This window comes from Maylandia zebra, linkage group LG9, assembly GCF_041146795.1.
Source record: "Maylandia zebra isolate NMK-2024a linkage group LG9, Mzebra_GT3a, whole genome shotgun sequence".
Classification (NCBI taxonomy): domain Eukaryota; kingdom Metazoa; phylum Chordata; class Actinopteri; order Cichliformes; family Cichlidae; genus Maylandia; species Maylandia zebra.
In genome coordinates, this window is record NC_135175.1 from 36,496,216 (window position 1) to 36,519,557 (window position 23,342).

The window sequence follows — 23,342 nt, forward strand, 5'->3', positions numbered from 1 at the left end:
ATGTTTCTTGTGCAGAAGTTTTTAAAGTTCCCGTATCTCTCTCACACACGCCTGCCGAAATCCAGCTGATTTCCTGTAAACGGAGGGGGAGGAGAAAGCAGCCGCTGATGGGGCAGTGTGAGGGCGCAGGAAGCAGAAACGTCGAGCCTGGAGCAGGGTGAGTGTTACTTCAGCTTTCTCCTGCGCTTCTTATCACAGTGTTTTATTCCGTCTTTTAAACCTGCGTGACTCGGTGAAGGGTGGGTGAAACAGATCAGAGTGAGCCCGAAACTGTGTTTGACTTGTTGAAAAGATTCTGTTTTTTAAACACTGCGTGTTTTAATCACTTCCTGGGGGGGGTGAGCGGGATTTGTGGGACACGGCTCCTGTATCGATATCTAAACTGGTGATCTCATATCGTCGTAGTAAAACATAAACATAGTAAATGTTGTTGCAGGATCAACATTGCAAGTGATCAATCACGTTGTTGTGACGTTATTCTTTGGCGCGCCGAGACATTCGTGCATTTATGAAATTCCAGTGTTGCAAGGACAACATCAGTTCTGCTCAGCGTTTATTAAAGGGTCAGGGTCCGTTGATCGGCGGACAGAGGCGGTTTCTTGCAGCTTAAGTACAGTTTTTTGTTTTACGGCGGTTTTTCCCGAAGTCGCAAAGGCATTACGTCACAACATTCTGATTGGTCACTTGCAGTGTTGATCCTGGAACAACACCAACACGACGATATCAGATCGTGCGGTCGGTGACACTGGTTTACAGCTGGAGTCTGTTTATCTGACTCCATCACCATAGCAACCGCCCAGGAGGCTCGTCTCTCGGGTATAAACTGGTCGCGCTACACAGAACGATGTTCACCTGGTTTCCACGTAAGGACCGCTTAGCACATGGCCGTGTCTTCTCCACGTACACCGGCTCCTATAAAAGCATAAACACGCCGGCTATTTCCGGTTTGATAATCTGACTTGTGTTTTCGTTTGTGGCATGTGAAAGCGCCTCCGGTTAGCCCCACTTACCGCTTTCGAATCACCAAGTTCACGCCGGCTACCCTGGAAATATTTTTGCGCACCTATATGGTTATTTACGATTCACGGTGCTTTTAGGTGCACCTCGGGTTGTTTAAAGGGCCTTCTGGGGTTATTTCCCATGGTGGGATAAACTGATGTGACTTTAGATTTAAAAAGGCTTCACAGACAGCAGATCCTGTCATTGCTTCTGCTCGTCTTTGGATGTTGGTGCCTTTTGTTCCATTCTCTGTGAGCGCACGTGAAAACGATCACAGATGTAGTTGAGGACATTTAATAAGAACGTGGCGGTGCTGGTAGAAAACAAGCCTTTCTAACAACCACACAGGTGCACAAATTACTTTCGAGTGTAGCTGGAGATGGAAGGAAAAGAGGTCTTTGGTTCGAGGCACTTTTGACATCTCTAACCAAGTCGTTTTCTTATTGTTGGACAGTTACAAACATGAATTTCGACTCAACACTGAAAGCATGTGACGCACACTTCTTTGAACTTTAATATATCACAGCGATAAAAACTATGCTACTGGATCTCTAATGCAACACTGCAACAAGATGAGGTGCAAATTACTAAAATGCTCCATAGCAAAGTATTAAAATGGGACTCGGCCGAAGAAAAATCTGCCTTCTGGCTCCATCACCAGCTATAGTCCCTCAAAGCATCCTTCAGCCCAGGGGAGTATCCAGAAGTCTGTGTCTTTGACGGATGTCCTCCAGGATCAGTCTGCAGGCATCAGCGTGTGTCTCAGTCTTTTCGAAACATTGAAAAACATTTGCCATAAAAAGAATTTTGCATATACATTTTAGGAAAACTGTTATTTTTTTTGATCTATTTTAATCCACATGATAAGGGGAAGAAAAAATAAATACGTTTGCAACATCATCATTATACAGAAAGAAACCAAAGACTAATTTCAAATGGCTAAAGCAATCCTCACCCACACTGCAGTGAAGACCAATAACTGCATTTTACAGACATGTAAACTATTCGAATTAGTCTTAAAACCTTTCCATAATCCCGACAGAGAGGAACAAGATGCACATTTCTTTATTAACTCTGAAAATAAACAAAAATTCACCTGTTAGTGAAGCATGACAGGAATAAGGTGATTCTCTACATGTCTGTGTGAGACAGCTAATATGTATCAGAGCAAACCGGTCAAACCTGACTTTAGATAGAAAAACGTGCACAGACATGCAGTGTGTTTATTATGGATGACTGACACATGAATTCAGGGATTAATAAGGTATTCTGATTCTGATATTAGCAGCACGGTGGTTAGCACTGTTGCCGCACAGCAAGAAGGTCCTGAGTTCAATTCCACCATCAGGCCGGGGTCTTTCTGTGTGGAGTTTGCATGTTCTCCCCGTGTTTGCGTGGGTTCTCTCCGGGTACTCCGGCTTCCTCCCACCGTCCAAAGACATGCAGCTTGTGGGGATAGGTTAATTGGATAATCCAAATTGCCACTAGGTGTGAATGTGCGAGTGAATGTGAGTGTGAATGGTTGTCTGTCCCTGTGTGTTGGCCCTGCGACAGACTGGCGACCTGTCCAGGGTGTACCCCGCCTTTCGCCCTATGACAGCTGGGATAGGCTCCAGCGCCCCCCGCGACCCTAAAAAGGATAAGCGGAAGCGAATGGATGGATGGATGATTCTGATATTATGCCTGAAAAATGCTCGGGACAGTACGGCACCTAAAGCAAAGCAGAAGTCCCCCTGCATGAATGTGGCGTGGTGACAGCTCCAGGTATCTAAGCTTGGCACAGAAAAGTAAGGAAATGTATATTTGGTGTATCTGTTTTTCTTTGTTGTTGTCTGTTACCTTTTTCTGCCACTGACATGCTGGATGTTGTGTCAGACCTGAACACACCAACATGTGTTTCAAGTTTCACTTATTTCTAATGTTCAGCTGTTAGTTTAACAGCAGCACAAGCAGTACAGTATAGTGGGAGAAATAATTATTAGATCTGCAGCTGATTTTGTACTTACAAAGAAATGAACAGTTTCTAATTTGTGTGGAAGTTTCATTTCAACGGAGAGAGACAGGATATCGACCAAAAATCCAGAAAAACTCCCTCCCATCTGTTACAACGTAGTGTGGTTCCTCCACGACACAACGACTTGCACGGAGCTCCAGACCGAGGTCCATTGATGGTCACTATATTTTTTCCATTTCAGAATAATGGCACCAACAGTTGTCCCCTTCTCACCGAGGGTCTTACTGATGGTTTTGTAGCCCATCCCAGCCTTGTGCAGGTCTACAGCCTTGTCCCTGACCTCCTTTGATGGCTTTTTGGTCTTGTCCTTGGTGGTGGAGAGGAAAGAAATTGAATCTGTGGACAGGTCTGCTTTATGTACAGTGTCAATCTGCAGAAGCCAAAATTCTGGGAAGTAGTAGGTCATGTTTTGTTGGTGGACGAAATATTTATTTCAATCAGAGAAATGCAAATCAGTTTAAATCTTTTGTGTATTTTCGTCTCTCGCCCATTAAAATAAAACTTCCATAAACGTCTGACCTGTTCGTTTCTTAGTGAGCAAACATACAAATTCAGCAGAGGATCAAATCATTTTTTGATCCTTCACTGTGCAAAGTACTGCTGTGATGATCGTGAATTCACAAGATGAATGATCTTTGGCAGCATTACTTTTACTTCCTGTCTCGTTGCTCTCAGCTTATTTGCAGCACTGGTGTTATAGTTATAGTTTTATATTGTAATTGCTCTTCATGGGTCTCTATGACCTGTTCCTCAGATAATGTGTGTGGAGGAACTCAGTTGATCCATTTGGTTTAGAAGAGTTTGCCATACGTTATTATAGAAATCACTGTTATTTGATAAATAAAAAATAATCAAACTAATTTTTATGAAGCTTTGAATTATTTGTCATTTCGTGATTGGTCATAGATTGAAAGGGGGCACTGCTCCAGCAGGTTGTCTGTGTCTGCCAGTTGTCAGGTTTTTTTTAACTTTATTGCTTTTTTAGTTACGTTGTTGTCTGATTTTGAGCCCGAGGAAATCCTTAAGCATCGGCTTGTGCTCTGTGGAATGTGTTTTTTTTATTGGCAATCCTGACAGTTGTTCGAAGTCTTTGTCATTCACAAACAATTACATACTCACGGGAGTTTCTTCTGGATCTTCAGTGGAATCGCCCGTCTCTGGATTCTTTTCACCCTTCAGTGTTTAACAGCCCTGGATTATCCAGTAATCACAGGAGCACTTTAGATTTTAATAAAGTCAAAATAAGGAAGTGGTGTAAGAAGGGAGGTCTACACAGCGATTGAGAAAGCGAATACGATACAGTCGTTTTCCTTTTGCCATCAATAATCCTGGCTAATGTGCAGTCTCTGAGGAGTAAACTGGATGAACTGCATTTGAATGTCATGCATTTACGTGTCCACAGGGATACATGTCTAATGGTATTCACAGAGACTTTGCTCAGGGATTCTGACCCTAATTCTCTGGAATTAAATGGCTTCGGGTTTCCCATACGTTTGGATCGGGACCCCGGAGTTACCCAGAAATCTCATGGAGGAGGAGTGTGTTTATATATTAATCAGAAATGGTGTGAAAAGAGATCTAACCCTAATAACAAACATGGTCTTCGAGAGCTCTTATAAGGCTGATTTATGAAAGAAAAAAAGCTTTTATTAAAGCTTTGTCCTTTGATGAAAGATGGGTGGGAAATCTTTTTGAAACAATTATGACTAATAAAAGTCCAGCGCCTGATAATATGTGCTACAAAATGTGTGCTGAGCAATTATGCGGCATCTTTTCGTACATCTTTCTTTTATCATGTCAGCAACAGAAGGGTCCAGAAAAACTCAATTATTTCTCCAGCTGCAAAAACACAAAACCTACATCATTAAATTATTTTAGGCCTGTTGCCATCTTTAGTGATGAAGTCCTTTGAAAGACTTATAAGGAAGGAGATTCTGCAGCAGGTAGAAAAGCTTATCAATCAACTACAATTTGCACACAGGCCTCGTAGAGGTGTTGATGATGCAGTGACTACTTTATTAAATTTCTTATATCACCATCTGGATGGGGCCAAAGCTCATGCTCGGCTCTTATTTATTGATTGTTCTTCAGCTTTTAATACTATCCAGCCACACCTCTTAGCCGATAAATTTCTTAATCAATTTAAACTTGATTTTAATCGTGTTAGTTTGATTTGAGACTTTTTAAATTTCTCTACTGGTTCACCACAGGGTTGTTGTCTCCCTCCTCTACTACTTGGTATGGTAATTTGTCTTTGATCAATAAGACTAGACTTAGTAACCTGGTTAAAGTGGCTGGTCAGATTTCAGGGAGGTCTAAGGTCCAGCTTGTGGACTTTTATAACGGGCAGGTGCTGTGGAAGACAACCTCTGTTGTATTATGTTCAGACCGTCCTCTGAGCATTACACGATAGCGGACATACCGCAAATCAATTTCCCACTGGGGACAATAAAGTTACCATTGACCATGGGTGTTCCTATGCTGGAGATGTCGTGAATATTTGAATGAAGATGAGTGCAATAGCTTTGAATGACACTGTGTTCTGTCATTATTTGTTCACATATTGAAATATAGTCATTCAATTATTTGGAGCAACATTTTGAAATGTAGGACAAATGTCTCAGAATTTAGTGTTTGAATGTGTCTCATATTAAAAAAATCAGTCTCTCTAACATCTAAATGGTTCTTTTCTCCCTTCCTGTGATTTAAGAAAAACCCTCACATTCGCGTCCTCCTGAGACCCTGCCCATTCATTTATGTTTCATTTATGTAGTGGACACACACAAAAGTTAAACTGACAGATGCTTTTTTCACGCTATTGCACTGATCACTGCTTTTTTCATTATTTCAGGGTGACCACTGGCCTGAACCACCTCTGATCAGCTTTTCTGGAACTGAAAACTCGATGTTTCCCCTCAGCTCAGAGTTTGGGGTCAAACAAAGGCCCTGAGCTCACAGTCACCTCTCATACTAAAGTGTAGAAAATGAATAATTGTGTGGAAAATGAGAAGGACGGCGCCGACTCTTCACAATGTAACAGTAAGCAGTCCAAAGCAGATCCACTGGCCTTCAGTAATGAACCCAGAGCCTTGGACACAAAGTAAGAGAACTGCCACTGACTTATTTTTAATCTCTTTATCCCAGAGATGCCATATTATATATAAAACAGTGTAAATTAAGTAGATCCTGTTTCTGCTTTAAAATGTAGTGTAACTTTCTTAAGGTGGATTCTGGAGAGAGTATGATAAGCTGGAAATATGGAATGTATTTCTGTGTTTCAGATATTTGCTGCAAATGATTTCTAGTTGAGAGAGAGAAGAATTAACTTGGGAGATTATCCTGCCTGATTCTTAATTTGTGGTTGTTGTTTTTTTAAAAAGAAAAAAGAAGAAGAAAAGAAGAAAATAATGTTATTATCACAAACATCATATGAAAGACTCACATGATCAATAGTGTGTCTCACTGTGAGACTGTGCCTCACCCTATCACGTTACTTATTTAGGTCACCTGTCCTGCTCTTCTGCGTCGTGCCATGCATTTATAAAGATATAAGCATTCCACACTGCACTGGACAGCATATACTACATCCTTAAGTTTGTGTTTGGGAGTTTTGCCTTTGGGATGAACCAGTTTTTCCCTGAGGGAGTGGCTGGGTCGGAAGTACACTGGGATCCAGTGCAATGTGTCAATCCCTGGCTACCAAAACTAGTGACTTGGGTCATGGAATGTCACCTCTCTGATGGGGAAGGAGCATGAGTTAGTGCATGAGGTTGAGATATATTGACTAGGTATAGTGGGGCTCACTTCAATGCATGGCTTGGGCTCTGGAGCCAAACTCCTGGTGAGGGTCTGGTCTCAGTCTGAAGTTGTGCCCTTGATGAGAGGCAGCGGGCTGGGATGCGTGTCCTAGTATCCCCTCAGCTTGCTGCCTGCATGTTGCGGTTTCTCCCGGTGGACGAGAGGGTTTGTTCTCTGCAGCTTTGGGTTAGGGAATGGGTGCTGACTGTCACCTGTGCTTATGCGCTAAATGACAGTTCAGAGTACCCAACCTTCTTGGAGTACCTAGGCAGGGTGCTTGAGGGTGCTAAATCTGGGGACTCATACGGGGAGACTTCAACGCTCATCTGGGCAATGATAGTGAGACCTGGAGGGGCGTAATTAGGAGGAATGGCCTGCCAGATCTGAACCTGAGCAGAGTTTTGTTATTGGACTTCTGTGGACCATAGTTTGTCCATAACGGACACCATGTTCGAACATAAGGGTGTCCATAAGTGCACATGGCACCAGGGTGGTTGGTACCTGTCATGGTAAAAACCCCCGAACCAAATGGTGGACACCAGAGGTGAAAGGAGCCACCAGAAGGAGTCCTATCGGGCTTGGTTAGCCTATGGGATATCAGAAGCAGCTGAAAGGTGCTGACAGGCCAAGCGGAATGCAGCTCGGGCAGTGGCTGAAGCAAAAAGTTGGGTGTAGGAGAAGTTTGAAGAGGCCATGGAAATAACCTTTGGACTGTCTCGAAGAGATTCTGACAATCTCTCAGGTGACTCAGGAGGGAAAGGCAGTGCTCTACTCGCACTGTGTATAGTGCGGGTGGAGAACTGCTAGTTTCGACTGAGAACATTGTCGGGCAGTAGAAGGAATATTTCAGTGGAGGAAGCAGAGTCTGGGGAATAGAGGATTATGGATCAGATTTGATAGACTCATCTATCAAACCCACATAGCAGACAGGTCTGGCCTGGATCTGGTATCAAGCTGGCACTGCTGGCTGACTTCTGGCATGGTAAGTGGTATGTCATCCAGATATGGGCCAGGCCTGGCAAGATGGCACTGTTTATGTGATGGCATGCCACATCTGGCCCGATTGTGGTTTGGGTTATGTGGCCCAGGCTCATAGAAAACAGGTCTGGCCCGGATTCGTCATCAAGCTGGCACTTCTGACTGACTGATATCATGGTATGGTGTATGTCAACCAGATGTGGGCCAGGTCTGACAATGATGGCACTATTTATGTTCCTATTTTCCTATTTTAGTTAGAAGACCCAAAATGCCATGTTGCAATACTATACTGCTATGGTAGCTAATGTTTCAAATAGAGGTTTGACAGGTTTCTGAGTGTACACTTTATCCAAAACCTAGTGACGGTTTACTCAGGTTTACCACTCAGTGGCTGTAGCTCAGGAGGTAGAGCAGGTCACCTACTGATTGGAAGGTTAGCGTTTCCATCCCTGGCTCCTCCAGTCTGCATGTCAAGAGTATGAATGTGTATGAATGTAGTTAGAAAGCACTCAATTTAGAAAAAGTGTCTGATTGGGTGAATGTGGCATTTTGTATAGAGCACTTTGAGTAATCCGGGAGAGTAGAGAAGCACTATATAAGAATCAGTCCATTCACTATCTGAACAGAGTTTCATGTTACTTTTGCACTATTATGTTCCGGCACATGTTGTCATTACATGGCTTGATTAAGGTACACATTAGGCTGACATCTGGGGCCAGAGCTGAAACTGTTCTGGGCCAGCACAGGGCCAGCAGTGTGTGTGCAACTGGCCCGTGGCTGCGCACAACTTAGACATTCTTACGTATGTGGGCCATATGTAAGCACATTGTGTGGGCCAGATCCGGGCCATGCCAATTTTGCTATGTGGGAAGGGGATGAGAGGCTTCTCGGCTTAGGCTGCTGCCCCTGCGACCCAGCCCCGGGTAAGCGGAAGAAGAAGAAACTGGATGGATGGATGGATGGATGGGTTTCGAGGTGATTTAGTTTGTGAGGGAGAGATGTTTCGAGTCATATCGAAATGTTATGAATTCTGAACTAAATCTGTTGTTTTAATCCTTTATGTTAAAAAAAGAGACAAGGGGGCTCATTAAAATATGAATTTGATACTTTTGGATGCCAGTAGCTTAAAGTAGAGCATGTCTTTAAAAGGTCTAAAGGAAGCATAAATTTAATTCAAGTCTTGAATTAAAACAGAAAAGTAGCTGCACACTAACCCTTCACAGTGACTGTCCAGGATTTTACATGTTTTGTCAGATCTAGATCTTTTTCACTTACACCAAATGATGAAAACATTTGTTCACAGAGAGAGGAGAAGTAATAGGAGTGGTGTTTGTGAGGAGGAGCAGCCGTCCTGCTGTGCTTTGTGTCAGGACATCCTGAAGGATCCAGTCTCTACCAGCTGTGGACACTGGTTCTGCAGACAGTGCATCTCCTCATACTGGGACCAGTCTGCTTCATCAGGAGACTCGTCTTGTCCCCAGTGTGGAGAAAGATCCAGAGCTGGACTGCAGACAGCCAGTCAGAGCAGCTGTGCACAAAGTAAGACTGAACATCTGTCTGCTGATGGACTCATTTCTGAAAACTGGACTTCTTCTTGTTGTTCAGACATTGAAGAGTTTTCTTTCTGTTTTTCTTTCTTTCAGCAGATGTTGGTCTGCAGGAGGTTTTAGATGAACATAAGATCAATCTGAGGAGGAGATGTGAACGTGTGACTGAAGGAAGTGATGAAACAGGAAGTAAAACCCTCCTCAACACCATCTACACTGAGCTCTACATCACAGAGGGACAGAGTGAAGAGGTTCATACCCAACATGAGGTGAGGCAGCTGGAGACAACTTCAAAAAAGACTTTTGATGACGCTCCAATCAGGTGCCAGGACATCTTTAAAGCCTTACCTGACCAACAGAGACCCATCAGAGTGGTTCTGACCAACGGCGTGGCTGGTGTCGGAAAAACCTTCTCAGTGCAGAAGTTCACTCTGGACTGGGCAGAGGGCTTGGAGAACCAACATGTCAGTGTGGTGGTTCTGCTTTCATTCAGGGAGCTGAACCTGATCAGAGATGAGCAGTACAGTCTTCTGGAGCTGCTCCATGTTTTCCATCCAACATTACAGAAGGTCACAGCTGAGAAGCTGGCTGTCTCTCAGCTTTTGTTCATCTTTGACGGCCTGGATGAAAGCAGACTTTCATTGGATTTCACCAACAGGAAGCTGCTGTCTGATGTCACACAGAAGTCATCAGTCAGCCAGCTGCTGACAAACCTCATCCAGGGGAATCTGCTTCCCTCGGCTCTCGTCTGGATAACTTCCCGACCCGCAGCAGCCAATCAGATCCCTCCTACATGTGTTGACAGGCTAACAGAAGTACGAGGCTTCACTGACGCCCAGAAGGAGGAGTACTTCAGGAAGAGATTCAGTAATGAAGACCTGCCTAAAAAAATCCTCTCTCACTTGAAGACATCCAGGAGCCTCCACATCATGTGTAGTATCCCAGTCTTTTGCTGGATCACTGCTACAGTTCTGGAGCACATGTTGACTACAGAGCAGACAGGAGAGCTGCCCAAGACCCTGACTGACATGTACTCACACTTCCTGCTGGTTCAGAATAAGAGGAAGAAGAACAAGTACCATGAGGGACATGAGACGAGTCCACAGGAGCTGACGGAGGCTGACAGGGAAGTTCTTCTGAAGCTGGGGAGGCTGGCGTTTGAACATCTGGAGAAAGGAAACATCATGTTCTACCAAGAAGACCTGGAGCAGTGTGGTCTGGATGTCACAGAGGCCTTGGTGTACGCAGGAGTTTGTACAGAGATCTTCAAAAGAGAGTTTGTAATCTTCCAGAAACCAGTCTACTGCTTTGTTCATCTGAGCATCCAGGAGTTTCTGGCTGCAGTCTACATGTTCCACTGTTTCACCAACAGGAAGACAGAGGTGTTGGAGGACTTCCTGGGACAAAAGTACAGTGGGTCAGCTCTGGATGCTTTCCTTAAACAAGCCATGGAAAAGTCCCTCCAGAGTAAAAATGGCCACCTGGACCTGTTTGTCCGCTTCCTTCATGGCCTCTCTCTGGAGTCCAACCAGAGACTCTTAGAAGGTTTGCTGGGTCAGACAGAGAACAGTCCAGAAACCATCCAGAGAGTCATCAACAACCTGAAGAAGATGAACAGTGATAAAATCTCTCCTGACAGAAGCATCAACATCTTCCACTGTCTGATGGAGATGAACGACCTCTCAGTACATCAGGAGATCCAAAAGTTCCTGAAGTCAGAGAACAGATCTGAGAGACTCTCTGAGATCCACTGCTCAGCTATGGCCCACATATTGCAGATGTCAGAGGAGGTTCTGGATGAGTTGGACCTAAAGAAGTACAACACATCATTGGAGGGACGACGCAGACTTATTCCGGTTGTGAGGAACTGCAGAAAAGCTCGGTGAGTCCAGATCTGATCATTAGCATTATTGATCAGTGCTAATTAGTAGTTTAGTTAGTCTCAGGTTTCATGTTTCACCTCTCAGAGGGGAAGTCCAGATGCTTTTCTATCCAAGATCCTTAGACAACTACAGATGAACTATGAAGTGAGCATTGAAAACTGAATTTCTCCGTAAATGTTCTGCAAAGTCAAAATTTATTGATACTTCAGTCTTTAATAATTTAATTTCAGGGCCTCTTTAGTACCAGGTTTTAGTACTCAATTCTACTCAGAAAAATAATTAGAAGTTTGCATCTCCAGCCTCTACCAAACCAAATAAATAATAATTACTGCTAGAGTTGCAGTGCTGAAAACAAACATATTCCAAGCCCGAGATGTGGATCTTTTACATGCCCTCTCCTTTAGAATCTTTGATCATCATCCACAAAGAGAACAAATGAGGGCCATAACGATCAATAGCACTGGCTAAAAGTTGATAAAAAAGTTGGAACAATAACACCTGTCCATTGTTGGCCTGTAGCCCATGGCCAGGTCTGACTGCATTCAGTCTTGATCTTCCAGTAGCTACAGGTCCCAGTAAATCCCCCCAGTACTCTATCTGTAGGCTGATCAGCTCCAAGTCCCCAACATTTCACCAATGCCAGGTTATGACTGTTATCATTGGCAGGCCAATCATTTGAAATAGTAAACAAGCTATAACCCATTGTTTCCAGGTGGCTAATTTTTGAGGCATAGATGATAAAGTTAAATTTAAAAGGTATAAATCTCCTGATCCATCCACCTGTTCCAAATATGCACTCACTCCTCGTTTCAATTAAATTAACACTTTTGGTGTTACAGCAGCACAGCTGACTATGTGGTTTGCATCCATGAAACACTTGTTAGATTTTCTCTGCCAATGCCAAACAGCTTGCTCTGGTATTTACTTTTTCCGCTGTCATTTCCTGGATTGAATGTTTGAAGAAACAATTGGCCCATTTCGGGGAAATTTAAAGCTCATTAGCATGCAGAAGAACCAAACACAGGCACAACAGCCTGGCTCCACCTTATCCTGGTCACCAATTTGGTCACACACTAGTGTGGCATAGCATTTGTTACAAGTCAGCCAATGTGGTTGTATTGGTTACTGGCATGGACAGCACAACCAAGCTGATTCCACATGTGTGCAATGAGGTTAAGGTTAGGACTGCGGACAGGTCTTCCTCTCCACTCCCAAACGTAGTCGCTGATAAACCCCACTCTGTGCGTGCAAGTGTTGTCATCTGGAGGATAAGTCCAGGCCCAGACTGTGGAGATATGGGATTGCCACTGGTTACAGTATCTCAGTATCTCTCTGCATTGAGATTTCCTCCAATAATGCAAAGCCTTATTTTTCCAGTGAGTAAGATTCTGCCCCACACTATCACACTGCTTCCACCGAAAGCTGTTACCCGATTGGTGCAGCAGTCAGCATAGTTTCTCCTTAACCAAATCATTTAAATATGGTATACTTGGAGCAGACATCAACTGACCACCGTAGCAGGGTTCATGCTCACAGGCACCAATCAAGAACCTGATTAGCAGCACCTGGGCTACTAGAAGCTCAAAAGAAGAGTCAATAACAGAATAAGCTGTTTGGCACTGGCATAGAAGATTTGGCAAGATTTTTTCATGGTTGCAACCGACATACTCAAATCTGCTGCTCTACCCACAAATGGATTGTTCTTCATTTCCTAAGAAATGGGCCACATTTAGGGAAAGATAGTCAGGATTTTCATGGTATAAGATCTATTGCCAAGAAGCAGTTATAGCAAAGGAATATTCTACCAACACAAATTTCCTTTTCTTTTGTGCTAAGTTTATATCCCATGTGTTACTTTTTCTTTAGTCGGACATTTGTAATAAAGTGCTATTTTGTATTTTATCAGAATTTTAGAGCTCAGTCGTCAAATTGTTCACACACCATCACAGATGAGATGTTTGCATATTATGATGTTACCCTCTTTTACCTTCATATACATTCAGTCTGTGTTTATAATGGAGAGTTTCTGCTTTTATACTAACATATTTAATATTTTCTCAAACTGAAGACTGAATTCTTGTGGTCTCTCAGAGACTCACTGTGAAGTTGTGGCCTCAGCTCTCAAGTCAAACCCCTTCCATCTGATAGAGCTTGACATGAGTTACAATGACCTGCCGTGTCCAGGAGTGAAGGTTCTGTGTGCTGGTCTGGAGAGTCCAAACTGTCGACTGGAGACTCTGAGGTGAGTACACTGACTGCAGCTGTTATTTTTCTATAGTTCAGATATTTGGTGGAAAGTTTGAAACTTATTTCTGTTCATATATGTTCAGGATGTTCAGGATGTGTCTGCTTTGAAATTTTTCCTTACCAAAAGTAACTACGACCTGCAGAATCCAAAAGACCAAGCAACTGTTTTTTTCTTTTGACTTATTGTCAGACTGTAGCAGGATTCATTTAATTACTGAGAGTCTTTAAAATCAGGTTTCTAAATCATCCTCACACACATCTTGAACCTCAGACTAAGGTACGGATTAGGATTGAGCCTGTAGTATAGATAGCTTTAGTAAATGCTATTGTGTGGAAAAATATGTGATGATAATGGTAAATGGCCTGTATTTATATAGCGCTTTACTAGTCCCTAAGGACCCCAAAGCGCTTTACATATCCAGTCATCCACCCATTCACACACCGGTGATGGCAAGCTACATTGTAGCCACAGCCACCCTGGGGCGCACTGACAGAGGCGAGGCTGCCGGACACTGGCTCCACCGGGCCCTCTGACCACCACCAGTAGGCCACGGGTGAAGTGTCTTGCCCAAGGACACAACGACCGAGACTGTCCAAGCCGGGGCTTGAACCGGCAACCTTCCGATTACAAGGCGAACTCCCAACTCTTGAGCCACGATCACCCCATATGTTACAGATAATGTTACAGATACTTGAAAGAATAGCATCGCTAATTAGATTTTAATTTACATGATTTATTCTTTCAAATTTACTCAAACTGCTTTGGTTGTTACATTTGAGACAAAGTGAAACACATTCAGATAACTGTAATATTTATGATTTTAGTGTTCTGCACTTACAAAGATGAAGTCATATATTGCAGTTGCTTGAGGTGTGGTTAGTGTCTGACCTGCATGGTGTTTGAGAAAATCACATTGATGAGAACAAATCTTAATAGCTAATCGATGATTTACTAGTGTGTGTGTGTTTTTTTTCTCTTCACTCAGACTGAAGGACTGCTGGTTGTCAGAGATCAGCTGTGCTACTCTGCTGTCAGCTCTGATGTCGAACCCCTCCCATCTGAAGCATCTGGACCTGAGTGACAATATCAGCCTGCAAGATTCAGGAGTGAAGCTTCTGTGTGCTTTTCTGGAGAGTCCACACTGTCAACTGGAAACTCTGAGGTCAGACACCAAATTTTAGTTGGGTGCTAAGATGCATATGATTTGGAAGTTGTAGTGACACTAAACTGCAGATATAAAACAATGATCAGTATACAATGAAAGTATGTCTCATGCGTGTTTTCAAAAAGACAAGCATCATTGTCAATTCAGTTCTGGATTTAACAGGGAGCCAATAAAGGGAAGCCAAAACAGGAGAAATCTGCTCTCTCGTTCTAGTCCCTGTCAGTACTCTTGATGCAGCATTTTGGATTAGCTGAAGGCTTTTCAGGGAGTTTTTAGGACTTCCTGATAATAATGAATTACAGTCGTCCAGCCTGGAAGTAATAAATGCATGAACTAGTTTTTCAGCGTCACTCTGAGACAGGATATTTCTAATTTTAGAGATGTTGCACAAATGGAAGAACGCAGTCTTACATATTTGTTTAATATGTGCGTTGAAGGACATGTCCGGGTCAAAAATGACTCCAAGGTTCCTCACAGTGTTACTGGAGGCCTAGGTAATGCCATCCAGAGTAAGAATCTGGTTAGATACCATATTTCTAAGATTTTCAGGGCCGAGTACAATAACCTCAGTTTGATCTGAATTAAGAAGCAGAAAGTTAGCAGCCATCCAGGTCTTTATGTCTTTAAGACATTCCTGCAGTTTAACTAATAGGGGTGTGTTATCTGGCTTCATGGACAGAGTTGGGTATCATCAGCATAGCAGTGAAAATGTATGCTATGTACAGTACCTGGTACAAGTGATTCCAAAAACTGTACAGTTTTGATTACTGGTTGAACCTCTATCCATCTGTTTAACTTTTCATTAATACTGAGTCAGGTTAAACTTTATTAATCCCAAACTGTCAAAAATCCTGTGTTCCTTAAATTTAAGATAAAAACAAACTCATTCGAATACCTCTGTAAAGTTCATACTCCAATTATTGGTCACCTCAGAGAGATGAGGTCATGTGGTCAGGTTTGTTTGGAGTCTGACCTTCTTCCTGTTTGTGTCTAAAGTTTGATTCAATCTTAATGTTAACAGAAGGCTTGATGATAATTCATGATAATAAGTCTGTTGATTAAAAAAAATAACCTCACTGATGAGGACATCAAAAAATGAAACTTAAATATCTACATCTTTTTTTCTTCATTCAGAATGACAAATTGCAGATTGTCAGAGGTCAGCTGTGATTACCTGAACTCAGCTCTGAAGTCCAACCCCTCCCATCTGAGAGAGCTGGACCTGAGCAGCAACTACGACCTGCAGGATTCAGGACTGAAGCAGTTGTGTGTTTTTTTGGAGAGTCCACACTGTATACTGGAGACTTTAAGGTCAGCACCATGTTTTAGTTGTGCTGAGATAAACATGTGAAGAAGAAGAAGTCCAAATTAAGTTTGTTTCAAAGCTGAACATCTGAGCTTCAATGAGGTTTGAATTTCAGTGTGTGTTTATGGGTCTTTAACATAATTTAATGGATTCTCATAAATTTAGTATTTGTAATTCAGATAATTCTTGCAAAGAATTACTGCAATCTAAGAATGGCCAGAAACTGCAGGTTTCTTTCTGCATCTTATTTCTAACTTTAATTCAAATCTTCATTAGCTCACTTTCACTTGACACTATACACAGTACAATTGTGCATCATTTAATTTAATACAGTGGTACTGTGTCATGTTTAACCGCCAATCAGAGCCAAGGATCAGACACTGACAGCCGCTGACAGGTTTAGCAGGTTTCTTAAACAGGTAGACAGTCCTCTGCTTGTTCTCCATGCGCCAATTCTTATCTACCAATCTGAGAAACACAGCCTTTATCTATTTCCAGGCACAATGCCAGTGTCGCAGATGGGACCACTTCACCATCTTGACTGGACATTACAGTCAAGATGGTAATTTAAAGAAACTTCAAATGTAAATAAACTGTTAGCAGAAGAGCTGAGGGTGTTGTGTGCATACTCAATCCAAGTTAGATGGGAGCTTAAGGTGACTGAGTTTGAAGATACTTCACATCGTAAGACTGTTTCTAAGTACTGGTTTGGCCAAGACTCACTCCAACAATTTATTTACCAGGATGCAAACCTGACGTTAAGCTCAGCTTTGCCCCTAAAGCTTCACATGTCAAACACAGTAAGAGAAGCTGAAACACAGATGTGAGGAGCAGATGTTCATCAGATTATGATGTCACTCTATTTTATCTTCATATACATTCAGTCTTGTGTTTCTAATGCAGATTTTCTGCTGTTATAAAAACACATTTTATATTTTCTCTAACCACAGACTGGCTGGTTGTGGACTCTCAGAAGCTCACTGTGACAATGTGGCCTCAGCTCTGAAGTCCAAATCCTCCCATCTGACAGAGCTGGACATGAGTTACAATAAGCTGCATGATTCTGGAGTGAAGTGTTTGTCTGCTGGACTGGAGAGTCCAAACTGTCGACTGGGGACTCTGAGGTCAGTTCACTGACTGGTTTTTACTATATTTCAAATCTTTATGTTTGAAACTTTTTTTACATGTTTTATTTTTAAATTGACTTGGCTGTCTCTGACCACTACTGTGTGTTTTTTAACATCGCCGGTTTTATTCAGCGGGAGACCTCGGTGCAAACTGTGAGGAGGCGCTATCTAACCTCTGAAGTGGCTGCAAATTTTACCAGGGTTTTAGACGAATGCTACCCTGTGATTTTACCTGCACCCTGTGATTAGATTTTTAATCATTTTAACAGAAAACTGAAGAAAAGCCTTGACTCCGTTGCTCCACTCACCACCAAAAAGATTAATGTAAAACATGCATCACCCTGGAGAAACGAAGAAGTCAAAAAACTCAAAAGAAAATGCAGGGCAGCAGAAAGGAGATGGAGGAAAAATAAAAATACTATCAACCATCAAATATTTTGCGAGCAACTTAAAATGTACAATAATACATTAGGGAATTCAAGAAATTCATACTTCGCCAAAATAATCAATAATAACAAAAATAATCCCAAGGTCCTCTTTTCCACCATAGATCATTTATTTAACCCTGATTTTAAAAGCCCCCAAAGAACCCCCACAGACTCGCTCTGTGAGCAGTTTGCAGACCACTTCAGGGGAAAGATCAGCGCCATCAGATCTGATATTTTATCTTATCCCGATATGATTTTAAACACATCTGAGGGCTCGATTGTACCTGAGGAGACACTGGACAGCTTTGTCCTGGTTAATGCTGAGAACCTTAAGAAAGTTTTCTCCACAGTGAGACCCACCACATGTCTTTTAGATCCAATCCCTTCTTCACTCTTTAAAACACTTTATGGATTTTTTGAGGCTGAGCTTTTATACATGATGAATTGCTCTCTTCAGTTGGGTGTCTTCCCTGTTGCCTATAAAACGGCGGTGGTGAGGCCCCTTCTGAAGAAGAGCAATTTGGATTGTAATGATTTTAATAACTACAGACCTGTATCCAACTTACCATTTTTAAGTAAAGTCTTAGAAAAACTTGTTTTTACTCTGATTACTGATTTTCTCAATGATAGACAGATCCTGGAGATACTCCAGTCTGGATTTAGGGTGAACCACAGCACAGACTGCTCTCCTAAAGGTTTTAAATGATCTTAGATATAACTGGGACTCCCAAAAGCTCTCAGTCCTGGTGCTACTGGATCTAAGCGCAGCCTTTGATACAGTAGACCACGCTGTTCTTTTAAACAGACTAAAACACATGGTGGGCCTCTCTGGTGCTGTACACAACTGGTTCACTTCCTGTCTCTCTGACAGAACTTTTATGGTGAGTATGGACACATGCTCCTCTAAGATCCATAAAATGACATGTGTTAACTGTATTTTAGATATAAGATCTTGGATGGCAGAAAACTTTTTACAGCTTAACCAGGACAAAACTGAAGTTTTAATCGTCGGTCCCGAGGCTCAGAGAGAGAAACTCTTGTCTAAATTAGAGGCATTTTCACTATGTCCTTCGCTACAAGTGAAAAACCTGGGTGTTATTTTTGACTCTGAGCTTGGTTTTATCCCACATATTAAACATGTAACCAAAATTGGATTTTATCATCTAAAAAATATAGCCAGAGTCCGCCCTATTCTCTCTCGGGCAAACACGGAGATGCTGATGCATGCTTTTATTACCAGTCGCATTGATTACTGTAATGCCCTGCTCTCTGGTCTTCCTAAAAATAATATTTCAACTTTACAACTTTTACAAAACTCGGCAGCTCGTGTGCTGACGAAGACCAGAGGGCGGGCCCACATTACACCGGTTTTAGAATCGCTGCACTGGCTCCCCGTGTGTTTCAGGATCGATTTTAAAGTTCTTTTATTGGTTTTTAAATGTCTTAATGGTCTTGGGCCTTCTTATCTCTCAGATCTGCTTTTACCATATGAGCCCTCGTGGACCCTGAGGTCCTCTGGCACTGGCCTTTTAATTGTCCCTAAAGTCAGGACACATACTCACGGAGAGGCAGCTTTTCAGTGGTATGGTCCTCATCTGTGGAACAGCCTGCCGGAGGAGCTCAGGGCCGCAGAGAACGTACATGTTTTTAAGAACAGGCTCAAGACCCACCTTTTTAATTTAGCTTTTACTTAACGTTTATTTATTTTGTGCTTATTTATTCTATCCTGTTATTCTATTATTAATTTAGACTTTACCTAATATTTATTGATTTTATTCTTATTCATTTTTTAATCTTCTTACTCTATTTATATTTATATTGTATCCTGTTCTTATTTATTTTATCATTTTACCCTGTATATATCCTATTGTGTCATATCTCCAGTGTTTCCTCGGAGGGCGCTCTCTGCACCGGGGCTGTGATCGACCGTGGCTGCTGGGGCTCTGGGGGTCCTCTCAGCCTGGCTGGGGGGCTTCTTTGCCTCCCTCCTGCTGTGTGCCCAGCCTGGTGGCTGCGGTCTGTGACCGGCTTCCGGTGCAGACGGCTCCCTGTTATAGTGTTTCCTCACTTGGCTCATGCGTACCCAGCCCAATTTTCCTCTTTAAGTGTGTGTGTGTGTGTGGGGGGGGAGATATGCGTGTATTCACATCGTTTATGTTAATGAGAGTGTGGCGACTGAGTTGGAGGGTGGGGTGGGCTGCTTTTAACCATGTAAAGCACTTTGTGCTACATTCTTTTTTGTATGAAAAGTGCTTTATAAATAAAGATTGATTGATTGATTGAAATTAGATTGGAGTACTGCTGGTTGTCAGAGGTCAGCTGTGCTTCTCTAGTCTCAGCCTTAAAGTCCAGCCTGTCCCATCTGAAACATCTGGACCTGAGTAACAACACTGATGTGCAGGATTCAGGAGTGAAGCATCTGTGTGGTTTTCTGGAGAGTCCAGGATGTGGACTTGAAACTCTGAGGTCAGTCAGCATGTTTTAGTGTTGCTGAGATGAATATGATGTGAAAGTTGTGCTGACACTAAACTGCAGACATCAGGCTGATATTATACTGATCCACACTGAGGATCCATACTCCATAGATACTCCATTCTACCTTAAAATCTAGCTGACATTTAAATAAAAAGCAAAATCTTTTGTACAAAATCTGAGTCAAACAAATAAAAGTTCAGTAGTATGGCATCGTGTGAAGATTATATAGTTCTAGATTTTTAACCTTCCTCGTCTTTCAACAGATAATGAAACACTGAATGACTTCAAGCTGAAACTTACTAATGAACTAATTCTTTTTCTTCTTCAGATTGGAAAACTGTGGTTTGTCAAAGATTGCCTGTGATTATCTGGTATCAGCTTTGAAATCCTCCTATCTGAGACAACTGTACATGAGAAGAAACAACCTTCAGGATTCAGATGTGAAGCAGCTGTCTGATCTGGTGGAGAGCCCACACTGTAGACTGGAGACTCTGAGGTAAATAAATTGTTGGAGTGAGTCCATGGTACTTTCAGCAGTACTATAATTAACACAGTGAAGAATTAAAGAAAAACTCCAGTGTTTCCTGTAAATTTACAGCTTTCTCAGTACCTCTTTTCTCAGTGAAGCCTATGAGACAAGAACACAAAGAGAACAATGACTGTTTTTATTGTGTTCATGTCTACATGAAATACATTTGAAATCCAACTGACATTACAGATTTATAGAGACGTTGGTCCTCACTCATCAAACTGTGGGAGGATTAAATCTGATCTCAGACTTTGTTTTCTCATTTCAAAACTAAACACCTGGTCAGTTTCATTTTTGTCATAGCCCTGAAATCAGAGAACTGTCATTAAATTTATTATCCATGTGACATTTACAGACCAGAAGCTCCGACATCCACGAATCACATTTGTACATGTGTCTTTCTTTCAGTACATTCGGTCATGTTTATTAGTCCAATGATATTTCAGAAACAGATGACCATCTTAAGTCTTTGTCTTTATCTGATGAGCATTAGTAAAAATCATAGTCTTATGTCCTGTTACATATCACAGAGGCAGCGACTGAAAACTGTGATATTAATCTAATAGAATAATAATTACACTGCCATGACTTGATGATAAAGACATGATACTGAGTTAAATGTTGATTTACACAGTTAACATTTCAGCCAGAATTTTTCCAGCTTCAAATAGGCTGGACTTGAATGATGAAGGCTGGAATCTGGGGTAGATTTTTAAGCTAATACTCCAAAAGAAGTCAGGTTAAGTAAAGAGAGATAATGGAAAAATATCCTGGGTATGCTGAACTTAATTCATAGTGCAAACCTGAGCCACCTCGTTGCCCTGAATGGGACTAAAGTCCCTGCTGCTCTTTATACTGGATGTAACTCCCTCCAAGTAGAATGACAGACACAAGGTGTTCTTGACTCCTACTGGCATTTATTAGATGCCATGAGAACTGTACAAAACTGTACAAAGCAACATAAAATAATCAATTTTCACATTAAGGCGTTGTCATAGCGAGTAAACATTAAAACATATTATTCACCAACACAAAACATCCACAATCAGTTCATTTGACCTTTACAAAATGACGACTGTATTACACATAAATAACATAAACTCGACAGGTCTGTCACAAATAAACATCTTATTTTCATACCAGCACATAAAATACTAATTACATGCTCCATTGGCCGCATTAACTTGAAGAGGTTAATAAAAACACCCTCTGTACCCAAACCTTGCTGCACACATCCCCAAATGTCTATCCACAGACTGAGAAAGGGAAGATGCTGCCCTCTACCGAGTGTGGCATGTAAAATATTGTCAAACCTAAACAACAGATTGAACATTGGTTCCATCCTGGACACATTATGTAGAACCTTTAAATGCGTGTTTAAAAACAACAATGGATTTATTAAACATAAATTATTTTAAATTGTAAGTCAAAACCATGAAATTAACTTAAAGTGCATAACTGCCACTTGTTGTCCCCTCTGCTCTTTCTCTTCTCTCTGCAGGTGGAAATGATAAATAAGGTGGTGCATGTGCAGAGTGAGGATGGGCAGTGTCCTGATGGTGCAGAGAGGCTGAATCAGCTGCAGCATGTGTATAGAAACACTCTGGACTGGGCCAGGTGTCTAAGAGGTGGAGTAGAGACGAGAGTGATTAGAGCAGCTTTTAGTCTGTGTTTAATGACGCTAACAGAGATAAAGAGTCAGGCTGAAGAGAGCTGTTAAATTCACAAACCCTCCAATCTCACTGTACTGTTGGGGGGAGGTGACTGTTATCACTGCACTTTCGTGGTCTCACTGAGGTCTTGGTTCATTTCTGTCTCACTGTTCTAGAGTTTTTCAGGTTTTGTTTGTGAACCTTTGGTTTCCTGTTGTTATTTCTTGTATTATTTTCATATATTGTGAGAAGTAGTTGATGTGATTTGGGGTCTATAATAACGATAATGTGATCATTTTATATTATGGGTATTCTAATGATTGTCCAGTTCTGTAACCTAGTGTTTTGGTTCATGTGTTGTCTTTTATTATTGCTCCCTCTTTGATGTTGCTGCTTGTATTCTGTGTAGTTTCCAAGCTGTTCAGTTGGATCTCCATTCAGCAGGTTTTTTGCTATGCCTTTTAATCTCTATGAAACAAATTTGACTTTGAACAGAATATTTCATCAGTCATCATCATCACACTGTAATGATCATAGTGTTTGTATGTTCCCTGTCTCTTCCACAGATGAGTGGATCAAACTTTGCCTAGGGCTCCGTGCCTGCAAATATCTATATTTAGTATACAAATATTTTATACAAACCCCACAATCACGTGTGTGTATGTATGTGAGCACTGAATAAAGTCTAACACTTTATGTTCTTTTTACTTGAGTTTTGCTCTTTAAAGAAAGAAGACTGAACTTTGAGCAGGTTACAGTTTCTTTCTTTGATTCCCGTCAAAAGTTCCTTGGAGGATATTGAAGCTGGACTTCAGTGAAGTTTAATGCGAGATGGAACGACTTCAGAGAGAACAGTGACCCCACACATAATAATAATAATAATAACGGCACATGAGATTCTTTGCTTTTTGCGGATGATGTGGTTCTGTTGGCTTCATCGGGTGAGGGCCTCCAGCTCGCACTGGAACGGTTCGCAGCCGAGTGTGAAGCAGCGGGAATGAGGATCAACACCTCCAAATCTGAGGCCATGGTTCTCAGCCGGAAAAGGGTGGAGTGCCCACTCCGGGTCGGAGATGAGTTCCTGCCCCAAGTGGAGGAGTTTAAGTATCTCGGGGTCTTGTTCGCGAGTGATGGGAGAAGGAAGCAGCGTAAATAAGCTTCCTCCGAAGGGTGGCTGGCCTCTCCCTTAGAGA

At 42.0% G+C, this 23,342-nt stretch overlaps 1 protein-coding gene across 3 annotated transcripts; it reads left to right on the forward strand.

Annotated features, from left to right (window-relative positions):
• Positions 1-22,845, forward strand: LOC101476142 (NACHT, LRR and PYD domains-containing protein 12). 3 transcript variants are annotated; one of them, XM_076888616.1, is made up of 11 exons: positions 1-157; positions 5,865-6,113; positions 9,093-9,328; positions 9,433-11,218; positions 13,288-13,461; positions 14,453-14,629; positions 15,767-15,943; positions 16,889-17,062; positions 19,783-19,959; positions 20,297-20,464; positions 21,999-22,845. In XM_076888616.1, the coding sequence occupies exons 2-11, from the start codon at positions 5,998-6,000 to the stop codon at positions 22,006-22,008; spliced, it is 3,195 nt and encodes a 1,064-aa protein (XP_076744731.1). In that variant the 5' UTR covers positions 1-157; positions 5,865-5,997; the 3' UTR covers positions 22,009-22,845. The 3 variants fall into 3 exon arrangements, with proteins under 3 accessions (XP_076744731.1, XP_024659530.2, XP_076744732.1); XM_024803762.2 differs by having other exon boundaries at positions 9,436-11,218; XM_076888617.1 differs by lacking the exon at positions 1-157 and adding an exon at positions 730-863.
• Positions 22,846-23,342: the final 497 nt, after the last annotated feature.